The sequence below is a fragment of the Diceros bicornis genome, chromosome 23 (assembly GCF_020826845.1).
Source record: "Diceros bicornis minor isolate mBicDic1 chromosome 23, mDicBic1.mat.cur, whole genome shotgun sequence".
Taxonomy (NCBI): Eukaryota; Metazoa; Chordata; class Mammalia; order Perissodactyla; family Rhinocerotidae; genus Diceros; species Diceros bicornis.
In genome coordinates this window covers 25,906,687-25,920,161 of record NC_080762.1, presented here as the reverse complement: position 1 = coordinate 25,920,161, position 13,475 = coordinate 25,906,687, and the positions used below count along the sequence as shown (strand labels likewise).

The following is a 13,475-nucleotide window of genomic DNA, read 5'->3' as shown; positions in this document are numbered from 1 at the left end:
ATGTAAATTGTTCTAAGGTCTTTGCATTGTCTTGGAAATGGGTAAAAGTACCAATCAGTACTGGATTTTAATGGGTCAAGTATTTAATAGATTTTTCAAGGAACTAGAAGGTCGATTCTAAAATTTATGTGGAAAAGCAAAGGTCCGAGAATAGCCAAACTATTCTGAAGAAAAAGAAGGGGAAGCCTTGTTCTACTACGTATTGAAACAAATTATAATGCTAGCAAAATTAACATGATATTTGTATAGATAAACAACCAGAGTAAAGGAGTAGAATATAGTCAGAAACAGACCCACTTGTATGGAAACTCAATATAACACAAGTGCCATTGCAGATCATTGGAGAAAAGATAGATGGTTCTGAGAAAATTGGTTATCTGTGTGAGAAAAAAATGAAATTGGATCCCTACCTCATACCCTACACAAAAATCAATTCCGGATGGATTAAAGACTTAAATGTAAAAGGCAAAAGTTTGAAATTTTTAGAAGCAAATGCAGAACAATGTCTTTATGACCTTGGGGTGGAGAGGGATTTCTTAATACACAAAAGGTAACAAAGCAGTAGAACAATGGTCAAAGTTAGGAAGAGGCATTTTGCAGGAAAAAAGGAATCACAAATGGTCATACGTTTATAAAAAAGATGATCAATCTCATTAGTAATCAGGGAAATGCAAATTAAAAGCACAACAAGATACTACTTCACATCTACCAGATTGGGAAAAATTTGATATTCTGGGTGTAAATGAGGATACAACAACCAGAAGAGGAACCATTTTGTCTTATAAAGTTCAGCTTGCAGATTCCCAATAACCTAGAAATTCCTATCCCAGCTAAATATTGTAGATCAGTGACTTTTAACAGTTTTTTAAATGTTTTTACTGAGGTATAATTTACATACAGAGAAATGCACAGATCTTTAGTATATAGTTCAATGATTATTGATAAATGCATATACTCATGTGATCCACAGCCCTATCAAATATAGAACATTTTTATTACCCCAGAAATTCTCTCATATCTCTTCCAAATTATTCCCTGTTCTCTCCCCACCTCCTGACAAGGCAACTACTATTCTGATTTATTTTACCTTAGATTAATTTTGCCTGTTCTAGAACGTCATATAAATTGGAGCATAGAAAACATACTCTTTTGTGTCTGGTTCTTTTGTTTAGCATAAAGTTTTTGAGATTCATCTATGTTGTTGTATGTATCAGTAGTTCATTCCTTTTCATTGCTGTATAGAATTTCCTTATATAGATATGCCAAAATTTGGTTATCTGTTTTCCTGTTGATGGACATTTGGCTTGTTTCCAGTCTGGGGTTATTATGAATATAACTGCTATGAACATTTTTGTACAGATATTTTTTGTAGGCATATGTTTTAATTTCTCTTGGGTAAATATCTAGTAGTAGAATTGCTGAGCCACAGGGTAGGTGTCTGTTTTACTTCATAAGAAACTACGAAACTGTTTTCCAAAATATTTTCTTCTGGAAGCTTTTAGTTTTTTTCATTTTTCTATTTAGGTCTGTGACCCAACTGGAATTATTTTTGTATGGTGAGAGAAAATGTTCAAGGTTAAATTTTTTTCCTTGTGAATATCCAGTTGTTCCAGCACCATTTGTTAAAAGACTTTCCTTTTCCCCATTGAATTGTTTTGACACTTTTGTCAACAATCAACTGACTGTATAGATAAGGTCTGTTTTTGGGACTCTGTATTATCTATTCTTCTATCCTTATACCAATAACATGTGGCCATATAATAAGTCTTGAAATCTAGCAATGTGAATCTTCTAACTTTGTGGTTATTATAGATCCTTTGCACTTCCATATAAATTTTATAACCAGTGTGGTGATTTCTACAAATAAGTCAGCTGGGATTTTGACTGGGATCTTGTTAAATCTGTAGATCATTTGGGGGAAAATTGAAATCTCCAAAATATCAAATTTTCCAGTTCATGAACATGGTATATTTCTCCGTTTATTTCAATCTTCTTTGCTTTCTCTTCACAGTAGTTTTTAGTTTTTAATAAGAGGTCTTGCACATGTTTTATTAAATTTATCTGTAAGAATTTTCTGTTTTCTTAATGCTATTATGAACACTATTGGTTTTTTTAAATTTTCATTTATATACTATTACTAGTATATAAAAATATAATTGATTTTTGTGTAACCTTGTATCCTGTGACCTTGCTAAATTATTTATTACTTCTAGTAATATTCATTTTTCCTAAGAACTTTCTATATACACAGTCATGTCATCTGTGAATAAAGACAGTTTTATTTCTTCTTTTCCAGTCTTTGTGGCTTTTATATCTTTTTCTCACCTTACTGCACTAACTGTTACAGCTAATACAATGTTAACTAGAAGTGGTAAAGATTGACGTCCTTGCTTTGTATCTAATCTTGGGGGGAAAACTGCCAGTCTTTCACTATTAAGTATGATATTAGCTATAGGTTTTCCATAGCTGTTCCTTATAACTTGTGGAAATTACCTTTTATTCTTAGTTTACTGAAAGGTTTTATCATGAGTGAGTACCATATTTTGTGAACTGCTTTTTCTGCATCCAGTGAGAGCGTCATATGAATTTTCTCCTTTATTCTGTTAACATAGTAAGTTACACTGATTGATATTCAAATGTTAACCAACCTTGCATTCCTGGTACAGACACAAATTGATCTTGATATATTATTCTTTTTCTACATTACTTGCTTCACTTTGCTAATATTTTGCTTAAGTATTTTTATGACTATTTCCATGAGGGATCTTAGTTTGTAATTTTCTTATAATGTCTGGTTTTGATGTCATGGCTTTGCTGGCTTCATGAAATTAGTTGGGAAGATTCCTTTTTCTTCTATTTTCTGAAAGACCTTTTGTAGGATTAGTATTATTTCTTCCTTAAATGTTTGAGAGAATTCAAATTTGATAGACGCTATCTGGAACTGGAGTTTTCTTTGCAGAATGGTTTAAAATTATGCATTCAATTTATTTAACAGATAGAGGGCTACTTGGATTTTCTGTTTCTTCTTGTGCCTTTAGTGATGTCCTCTCTTTTATCCCTGATATTGTTAATTTATATTTTCATTCTTTTAAAAATTGTCATTCTGCTTTTCACTTTATCAATTTTATTGATTTTTTTCAAGGAAATAACTTTTGTTTTTTAATTTTTAAAAGTTTTTTGTGTATTTTCATTGATTTCCACTTTATTATTTCCTTTCTTCTATTTATGTAGAGTTTAATTTGCTCTTTTTTTCCCTAGCTTTGTATTTTGGAGGCTTAGATTATTAACTTTAAAACTTCTATTCTTTCTTTTTATTTATTTATTTTTTTGTTGATTGTGGTAACATTGGTTTATAACGTGGTATAAATTTCAGGTGTACATCATTATACTTCTATTTCTGCATGGATTACATCGTGTTCTCATGTTCACCACCTAAATACTAATTACAATCCATCACCACACACATGTGCCTAATTATCCCTGTCGCCCTCCTCCCTCCCCACTTCCACTCTGGTAACCACCAATCCAATCTTTGTCTCTATGTGTTTGTTTGTTGTTGTTATCTACTACTTAATGAGTGAGATCATACACTATTTGACCTTCTCACTCTGACTTATTTCACTTAGCATAATACCCTCAGTGTCCATCCATGTTGTCACAAACGGCTGGATTTCATCGTTTCTTATGGCTGAGTAGTATTCCATTGTGTATGTATACCAGATATTCTTTATCCATTCGTCCCTTGATGGGCACTTAGGTTGCTTCCAAGTCTTGGCTATTGTGAATAACGCTGCAGTGAACACAAGGGTGCATGTATCTTTACACATTGGTGTTTTCACATTCTTTGGATAGATATTCAGCAGCAGAATAGCTGGATTGTATGGTACTTCTATCCTTAATTTTTTGAGGAATCTCCGTAATGTTTTCCATAGTGGCTGCACCAGTTTGCACTCCCACCAGCAGTGTATGAGCGTTCCCTTCTCTCCACATCCTCTCCAACACTTGTTGTTTCCTGTCTTGTTAATTATAGCCATTCTGAGGAGCGTGAGGTGATATCTCATTGTAGTTTTGATTTGCATTTCCCTGATAGTTAACGATTTTGAACATCTTTTCATGTGTCTGTTGGCCATCTGTATATCTTCTTTGGAGAAATGTCTGTTCAGGTCTTTTTCCCATTTTTTAATTGGGTTGTTAGTTTTTTTGTTGTTGAGATGCATGAGTTCTTTATATATTTTGGAGATTAACCCCTTATTGTATGTATGGTTTGCAAATATCTTCTCCCAATTGATAGGTTGTCTTTTCGTTCTGTTGATGGTTTCCTTTGCTGTGCAGAAGGTTTTTAGTTTGATGTAGTCCTATTTGTTTATTTTTTCTATTATCTCTCTTGCCCGGTCAGACATGGTGCTTGAAAATATGTTGCTAAGACTGATGTCGAAGAGCATACTGCCTATGTTTTCTTCTAGAAGTTTCATAGTTTCAGGTCTTACATTCAAGTCTTTAATCCATTAGGAGTTAATTTTTGTGCATGGTGTAAGGTAAGGGTCTACTTTCATTTTTTTCCATGTGGCTGTCCAGTTTTCCCAACACCATTTGTTGAAGATACTTTCTTTTCTCCATTGTATGTTCTTGGCTCCTTTGTCAAAGATTAGCTGTCCATAGATGTGTGGGTTTATTTCTGGGCTTTCGATTCTATTCCATTGATCTGTGTGTCTGTTTTTGTGCCAGTACCATGCTGTTTTGGTTACTATAGCTTTGTAGTATATTTTGAAATCAAGGAGTGTGATACCTCCAGCTGTGTTCTTTTTTCTCAGGATTCCTTTAGCTATTCGGGGTCTTTTGTTGTTCCATATAAATTTTAGGATTCTTTGTTCTATTTCTGGAAAAATGTTGTTGGAGCTTTGATAGGGATTGCATTGAATCTATAGATTGCTTTAGGAAGTATGGACATCTTAACTATGTTAATTCTTCCAATCCAAGAGCATGGAGTATCTTTCCATTTCTTTGTGTCTTCTTCAGTTTCTTTCAGCAATGTTTTATAGTTTTCCATGTACAGCTCTTTCACCTCTTTGGTTAAGTTTATTCCTAGATATTTTATTCTTTTTCTTGCAGTTGTAAATGGGATAGTATTCTTAATTTCTCTTTCTGCTACTTCGTTGTTAGTGTATAGAAATGCAACTGATTTTTGTATGTTGATTTTGTATCCTGCAACTTTACCATATTCGTTTATTACTTCTAAAAGTTTGTTGGTGGATTCTTTAGGGTTTTCTATATATAAAATCATGTCATCTGCAAATAGTGACAGTTTCACTTCTTCCTTTCCCATTTGGATCCCTTTTATTTCTTTCTCTTGTCTGAGTGCTCTGGCTAGGACTTCCAGTACTATGTTAAATAGGAGTGCTGACAGTGGGCATCCTTGTCTGGTTCCTGTTCTCAGAGGGATAGGTTTCAGTTTTTCACCATTGAGGATGATATTAGCTGTGGGTTTCTCATATATGGCCTTTATTATGTTGAGGTACTTTGCTTCTATACCCATTTTATTCAGAGTTTTTATCATAAATGGATGCCGTATCTTGTCAAATGCCCTCTCTGCATCTATTGAGATGATCATATGATTTTTATTCTTCATTTTATTAATGTGGTGTATTACGTTGATTGATTTGCGAGTGTTGAACCATCCCTGCATCCCTGGAATAAATCCCACTTGATCATGGTGTATAATCTTTTTAACGTATTGTTGTATGCGATCTGCTAGTATTTTGTTGAGGATTTTTGCATCGATGTTCATCAGTGATATTGGCCTGTAATTTTCTTTTTTTGTGTTGTGCTTGTCTGGTTTTGGTATCAGGGTAATGTCAGCATCGTAGAATGAGTTAGGGAGCTTCCCTCCCTCCTCAATTTTTTGGAAGAGTTTGAGAAGGATAGGTATTAAGTCTTCTTTGAATGTTTGGTAGAATTCACCAGGGAAGCCGTCTGGTCCTGGACTTTTATTTTTGGGGAGGTTTTTGATTACTGTTTCGATCTCCTTACTGGTGATTGGTCTATTCAAATTCTCTACTTCTTTTTGATCCAGTTTTGGAAGGTTGTATGATTCTAAGAATTTATCCATTTCTTCCAGCTTGTCGAATTGGTTGGCATATAGCTTTTCATAGTATTCTCTTATAATCTTTTGTATTTCTGAAGTGTCTGTTGTAACCTCTCCTCTTTCATTTCTGATTTTACTTATTTGTGCGTTCTCTCTTTTTTTCTTGGTGAGTCTAGCTAAAAGTTTGTCAATTTTGTTGATCTTTTCAAAGAACCAGCTCTTGGTTTTATTAATTTTTTCTATTGTTCTTTTGGTCTCTATTTCATTTATTTCCGCTCTGATTTTTATTATTTCCCTTCTTCTACTGATTTTGGGCTTGGTTTGTTCTTCTTTTTCCAGTTCTTTAGGTGCATTGTTAGATTGTTTATTTGAGATTTTTCTTGTTTGTTGAGATAGGCCTGTGTTGCCATAAACTTCCTTCTTAGAACCGCTTTTGCTGTATCCCATAAATTCTGGCATGTCGTATTTTCATTTTCATTTGTCTCCAGGTATATTTTGATTTCTTCTTTGATTTCTTCGTTGACCCAGTCGTTGTTCAGTAGCATTTTGTTTAATCTCCACATATTTGTGGCTTTTCTGATTTTCTTCCTATAGTTGATTTCTAGTTTCATCCCGTTGTGGTCAGAAAAGATATTTGGTATTATTTCAGTCTTCTTAAATTTATGGAGACTTGTTTTGTGGCCAAATATGTGATCAGTCCTGGAGAATGTTCCATGTGCATTTGAAAAGAACACGTATTCTTCGGTTTTTGTATGGAATGCTCTGTATAGATCTACTGGGTCCATCTGTTCTAGTGTGTCATTTAAGGCCAGTGTTTCCTTATTGATCTTCTGTTTGGATGATCTATCCGTTGGTGTAAGTGGAGTGTTAAAGTCCCCTACTATTATTGTGTTACTGTCTATTTCTGTTTTTATGCCTGTTAATAATTGCTTTGTATATTTAGGTGCACCTACATTGGGTGCGTAGATATTTACAAGTGTTATATCCTCTTGTTGGATTGTTCCCTTGATCATTATGTAATGCCCTTCTTTGTCTCTTTTTACAGTTTTTGTTTTAAAGTCTATTTTGTTCTGATATGAGTACTGCTACCCCCGCTTTCTTTTCATTGCCATTTGCATGGAGTATCTTTTTCCATCCCTTCACTTTCGGTTTGTGAGTGTCTTTAGGTCTGAAGTGTGTCTCTTGTATGCAGCATATATATGGGTCTTGGTGTTTTATCCAATCAGCTACCCTATACCTTTTAATTGGAGCATTTAGTCCATTGACATTTAAAGTAGCTATTGATAAGTATGTACTTACTGCCATTTTTTACCTTTTTTTTTTTCTCAGTGTTTTAGTAGTCTTTCTCTGTTCCTTTCTTCTTCTATACAGAATTGATTGTCTCTTTAGTTTGACCTCTGTCTGAAAGCTCTACTCTTTAACTCCCCTCCTCCCTCCTTTTATGTTTTTGATATCATATCTAACCTCTTTTTTATGCATTTGTATCCATTACCCTCTTATCATGGAAATAGATAATTTTTCCTATTCGTGGTCTTCTCTTTTCCCCTTAAATCAGTCCCTTTAACATTTCTTGTAGCACTGGTTTCTTGGTGACAAACTCCTTTAATTTTTGCTTGTCTGGGAAATTTTTGATCTCTCCTTCCATTTTGAATGATAACCTTGCTAGGTAGAGTATTCTTGGCTGTAAGTTTTTTCCTTTTAGCACTTTAAATATATGGTGCCACTCTCTTCTAGCCTGTAAGGTTTCTGCTGAGAAGTCAGCTGATAGCCTTATGGGGTTTCCTTTGTATGTAACTTGACTTTCTCTTGCGGCTTTTAGGATTCTCTCTTTATCTTTAATTCTGGACATTTTGATTATGATGTGTCTTGGTGTGGGCCTCTTTGGGTTTATCTTGTTTGGGGCTCTCTGTGCTTCCTGTACCTCGATGTCTGTTTCCTTCCTTAGGTTAGGGAAGTTTTCATCTATTATTTCTTGAAATAGATTCTCTGCCCCTTTGTCTCGCTCTTCTCCTTCCGAGACACCTATAACACGGATGTTAGTGTGCTTGATGTTGTCCCAGAGGTCCCTTAGACTGTCCTCAGTCTTTTTAATTCTTTTCTCTTTTACCTGTTCAGCTTGGGTAATTTCCTCTAGTCTTTCGTCCAGCTCGCAGATCCGTTCTTCTGTATCCTCTACTCTGCTTTTGAGTCCCTCTAGTGAATTTTTCATTTCCAGTATTGTATTCTTCATTTCTGACTGGTTCTTTTTTATATCTTCCATTTCTTTGTTGACATTATCACTGAGTTCATCCATTCTTCTCCCAAGATTAGTGAGCATCCTTAACACTCTTTGTTTGAACTCTCTGTCAGGTAGGTTGCTCATTTCTGTTTCACTTAGTTCCTTTTCTGGAGTTTTGTCCTGTTCCCTTACTTGGAATGTATTCCTTTGCCTCCTCATTTTGCCTCTTTCCCTCTGCTTGTGTCTGTGTATTAGGTGGGTCTGCTGCGTCTCCTGCTCTTGGAGAGGTGACCTTATATAAGTGATACCTTATGAGGCCTGGCAGTGTGCTTACATCGGTTCTGAATGTTCCAGGAGTGACCCCTATGTGGGCTACGTGTGTCCTTCTGTTGTGTTGTGGTTGCTCTCCTGTAGGTGCCCAGGGAGGCTGAGCTATGCCCCTGGCCAGCTGTTGTAATGCTCAGCTGCCTGTAGTTGTGGGCCCTTCAGTCTCTTTATCGGGTGTGGTGGGCTCCAGCACAGTTGGCTGCAAGTTCTAATAGAACATTTGTGTTGCAGTATTTCTTTTAAGTTAGTAGGCCCCCAGTGTGGTTGTTAGGCTCAGGGGCTTACAATTGCTATAAGCTTCCAGCCTGTAGGTCTCTTGTCAGCTCTCTCAGGATTGCAGCTGGGTGGGGCTCGCCTCAGGCACGGGAGCACCCAATTGTTTCAGGCTTTGGAAGGTGGGGCAAACCCCCTATGTGGGTCTTTGAGAAGCACAAGTCTTCTGCAGCTGACAAGCCCCGCCACCCACAGATCCACACACACAGTCAACATAGTCCTGCCCCGTGTGTGCGCGCTGACCTCCTGAAATGGACCCCATCTCTCCAAGGCGGAAGCCCCACAGGCTCCACCACTGCCCCACACTCTCCACCTGCTCCTTGGACCCACTTGCCCATCTGCGGAGAATCCTGGCAGCTCACTTAACAGGCCCACAAGTTGCCTGAGGGCTTGTTGTTGGGTGGGGCCAGTCCCTTAGTGTGGGCTGCCTGCCCTGACTGAGCTGGATTAAATTGGTGCTCTAGTGGGTGAGGCAGACTCTGGGCTAGCAGGCTTCAGGGAGAACTCCAGTGGCGTCTGCCAGTGTCTGTGTCAGCACGCCCACACCAGGCCACAACAATGGCCGCCGCCAATGTCCCAGTCCCTGGAGAAGTCTCACCTCTCACCGAGATGCACTCAGAGCCTATCAGGTGAGTCTCTTTTCACCAAAGCACTGTGCACCTTTCTTTCTGGTGATTTTAGGTTGCTTTCTGAAACAGGTCAATTTGTGCGTGTGCCCTTTAAGAGCTGGTTTTAATTTCTTTCTGAACCAGCTTTTCTGGGGGTACTCCCCAAAGTTTTACTAGCGACCAGAGTCAGATATTATGCCACTAGTCTCGATCGTGCTGGGTCCAAAAAATGCCTACAGTTGAGGTGCTCCCCAGCTCAGGTCCCCACTCCTCCAGGGAAGGCTGCATACCTTTGGGCTCCTTCCAGGCAGCCGTGAAGTGCTGCGGCTTGCAAAAGTGGCGTTTTTTTCTCTCCAGAAGGGAATTTCTTATTCTTCCACCTCAATTAGTATTGTCGTTTGTTGCAGGAGCTCCTCTTATCCAGTTTTGAGTTCTCTCTCAGGGGTAATTTTTCTGTGAGTAATTGTAAATTGGCTGTGTCTGTGGGAGGAGGTGAGTTCAGAGTCTGCCTATGCCGCCATCTTACTTCTCTCTCTATTCTTTCTTTTTAAATGTTAGATTTTGTGACTAAAGCTATCACTTTCCCTCTAAACACTACTTTACCTGCATGCTGCAAATTTTGATATTTTGGTTTTTTATTATCATTTAGTTAAAAATATTTTTTAACTTCTCTAGTGATTTCTTTTTAAAGTCTATTGACTGGTCTTCCTCCTTGTCCCCTTCCTCCTCCTTCTTCTTTTTAGTAGGTGCTCTACAGGTTAAGATATGTATTCTTAACTTATCACAGTCTGCCATGAATTAGTATTAAAACACTTCACGTATAATGGAAGATCCTCACTACACTATGCTTCCACTTATCCCCCTTTGTGGTACAGTTTTCATACATTTTATTTCTGCATATGTTATAAAACCCGTAATACATTGTTATTATTTCTGCTTTAAATGTCAGTTATCCTATAAAGAAAACTAAGAAACAAGAAAAAATATATATTTGTCTACATTTTTACCATTTCTAATGCTTTTTATTTATTTGTGCAGATTTAATTTTCCATCTGGTATTTCCTTTAGTCTGAAGTACTTCCTTTACAAGTATGCTGGAAGTTCTCTTAGCATATATTTGTCTGGAAAAATCTTTATTTCACCATCATTGGTGAAAGATATTTTTACTGGATATAGAATTCTAGTTGGCAGGTTTTTTGCTTTCAGCACATTAAAGATGTTTTCTCAATTGTCTTCTGGCTTTAATAGTTTTTAATGAAAATTGTTATCTTCGTTCTTCTGTGCATAATGTGTCGTCATTTCTCAGGCTGCTTTTAAGACTTTCCCTTTATCATGGTTTTCAATGATTTGATAATGATTTGCCCAAATGTGGTTTACTTTGTATTTATTCTTCTTGGGTTTTTTGGTGCCTTTTTTTTTTTTTTTTTTTTTTTAGCTTCTTGAATCCATCAGTTAATATTTTTCATTAAAATTTGGAACATGTTTTGCCGTTATCCTTCAGATAATTATTCTTGTCCCAATTCCCTCTCCTCTCCTTCTGTGATTCCAATTGAATGTTAGACCACAGGTCATGAAAACTCTGTTTATTGATTGTATCTGTTTTTTGTTTTTGTTTTATTCTTTGTTATTGTTGTTGTTGAGGTAACATTGGTTTATAACACTATATAAATTTCAGGTGTACATTATTATATTTTGATTTCTGTGTAGACTACATCATGTTCACCCCAAGTCTAATTGCTATCCATCACTGTACACATGTGCCCTTTTACCCCTTTCACCCTCTCTCCTCCCTGTTCCCCTCTGGTAACCACCAATCTATTCTCTGTTTTTTGTTTTTTAATAAACTTTATTTTTTAGAGAAGTTTTAAGTTTATAGAAAATTGAGCAGAGAGTTCTCTTATACCCCTTGCCCCCTCACAGTTGCCCCTGTTATTAACATCTTGCATTAGTGTGGTATTAAATACCATTACAAATATATACATATATATGTATGTGTGGGTATATGTATGTATGTATAACTTTCCTCGGGCTGGCCCCATGGCTTAGCAGTTAAGTGCGCGCGCTCCGCTGCTGGCCCCCCAGGTTCAGATGCCGGGCGCGCACCGATGCACCGCTTCTCCGGCCATGCTGAGGCCGCGTCCCACATACAGTAACTAGAAGGATGTGCAGCTATGACATACAACTATCTACTGGGGCTTTGGGGGGAAAATAAATAAATAAAATCTGTATAACTTTCCTTTTCTTCGTGTTCTCTGTATGCTTTATTCCTTTGACGGCTGCTTTTCTATGTTATAGTTAGAGAGAAGGTAAGTCAATGAGTAGGTTTGGTCACCCTGTGAATAACACTTTATTTAATACAGGTTTCATTGGTGATGTTTTCCTTAGTAAAAATGTTATATAAAGATACATAGAAGAGTTTGTTCCATTGATGCTAATATAGCACCCCTTTTTTTTGCACATTATATTTGTTCTTTAAAAGTATTTGATTTTCTTGTTTTTGCTTGTAAGCACTAAAGTATGTACATGTATGTACGTGTTTCTTATGACAGGTTTATATTGTGCTTTGGATTCTCAGAAATTGTATTATTCTTGAGCCATTGGCATCACTTGCCAAGTTCTAGTTTTGTTTTTATCCGTTCCAGGCCCAGCTTCAAAGGGAAAAAGAACAGGATCATATGAAGCTGCAAGCAAAACTTGAAAAGCTGGATGTCTTAGAAAAAGAATGTTTTAAACTTACAACAACTCAGAAAACTGCCGAGGTAAGCTTCCCCTCGTTTCTTTCAAGTGGTGATGCCAGGAATAAATCTTTAGTGTTAAGCATAATTGGCACTGTACGTGAATATGCAGTAAATCTTAGATTTATAAAACTTCATTTACAACTTTTAGTAATCCAGTTATGAATTCCTGCTATAGAGGTGAAAAGTTAATGTACTCTGTCACAGGACGAATGAACTTGCCTTTTGATGTGAAATTGTAATTTTGGCTTCTGAGGTGGCAGACCATTTTCACTTGTCAGATAATTTACCTAAAGGATATTGAAAAGATTGTCTTTCGCCACTTGCAGTTAACCCTATCCTCAATCCCATCCTGAAATACCCTTTCCTTTTCCCACCCAAATCCTGTCCATTTTATAGGACTTTCTCCAAGTCCTACTTCCTCTGTGAAGCCTTCCTTGAGTTCTCCAACACTAGGAAGGCCTCCCTTTGAAATAGTACTGTCCTCTTATTCTGAACCACACCATGGATGTAAGATGAAATACTTATGTGTATAAGGTTATATAGTGTATACATGGTCTGGGTCAAATCATATTCATTCCTTTGTGCTTTACTCTTTGATGTATCTTACTCTTGTTTCCCTAAGTACAGTACAAGCTCTTAAGTAACAAGGACCATATCTTATATTTCTAATATGTCTTTCTATTCCCTCCCTCCTCCAACAACTGCGCCCTTATGCACATGATAGACATTTATTGTGATTTGTCTGTGTTTTGAAAGAAACATTGAGACCCAAGACTATAATTGGTTGACCTTCTAGACCTTTAATACTCCCAAAAGTTTCATCATGATGGTTTTGTTGCTGGAAGTTAATAAAGCCTATATGTGTACATTCTTTGCTTTCCCTTTGTTCTTCTTATATATGATAGCAGGTAAAGGAGTATAAGAAGAAAGCTCAGAAAAATCTCAGCATCTTCTGCCATTCCTTTTTCTTACTCTCTGCCTTACTTTGCCAAACTATTAAGAATCAAGACCACAAGGACTCTATTTGGAAAAGGAACAGAGGATATTTGGCTCTAGTTTTTATGTAATAATCCCATTTTTTTTTTTAATTCTTTTGCAGGACAAGATTAAATATTTAGAGGAAAAACTTAAGGAAGAAGAACATCAGCGTAAGCTATTTCAAGACAAAGCTTCTGAGGTAAATAGAGCATTATATCATCTATCACGATAAGCTACATATGTTTTATTAT

The 13,475-nt window shown here is 36.6% G+C and overlaps 1 protein-coding gene across 5 annotated transcripts in view; it reads left to right on the top strand.

The window, feature by feature from the left end:
* The window catches only part of CEP57L1 (centrosomal protein 57 like 1), a 462,537-nt gene that overhangs the window by 435,759 nt on the left and 13,303 nt on the right, over positions 1-13,475 (top strand). For all 5 annotated transcript variants that reach the window (XM_058566503.1, XM_058566505.1, XM_058566506.1 and 2 more), the window contains exons 5-6: positions 12,151-12,267; positions 13,346-13,423. In XM_058566503.1, the coding sequence (XP_058422486.1) occupies positions 12,151-12,267; positions 13,346-13,423 (195 nt within the window). The remainder of the gene's footprint in view (positions 1-12,150; positions 12,268-13,345; positions 13,424-13,475) is intronic.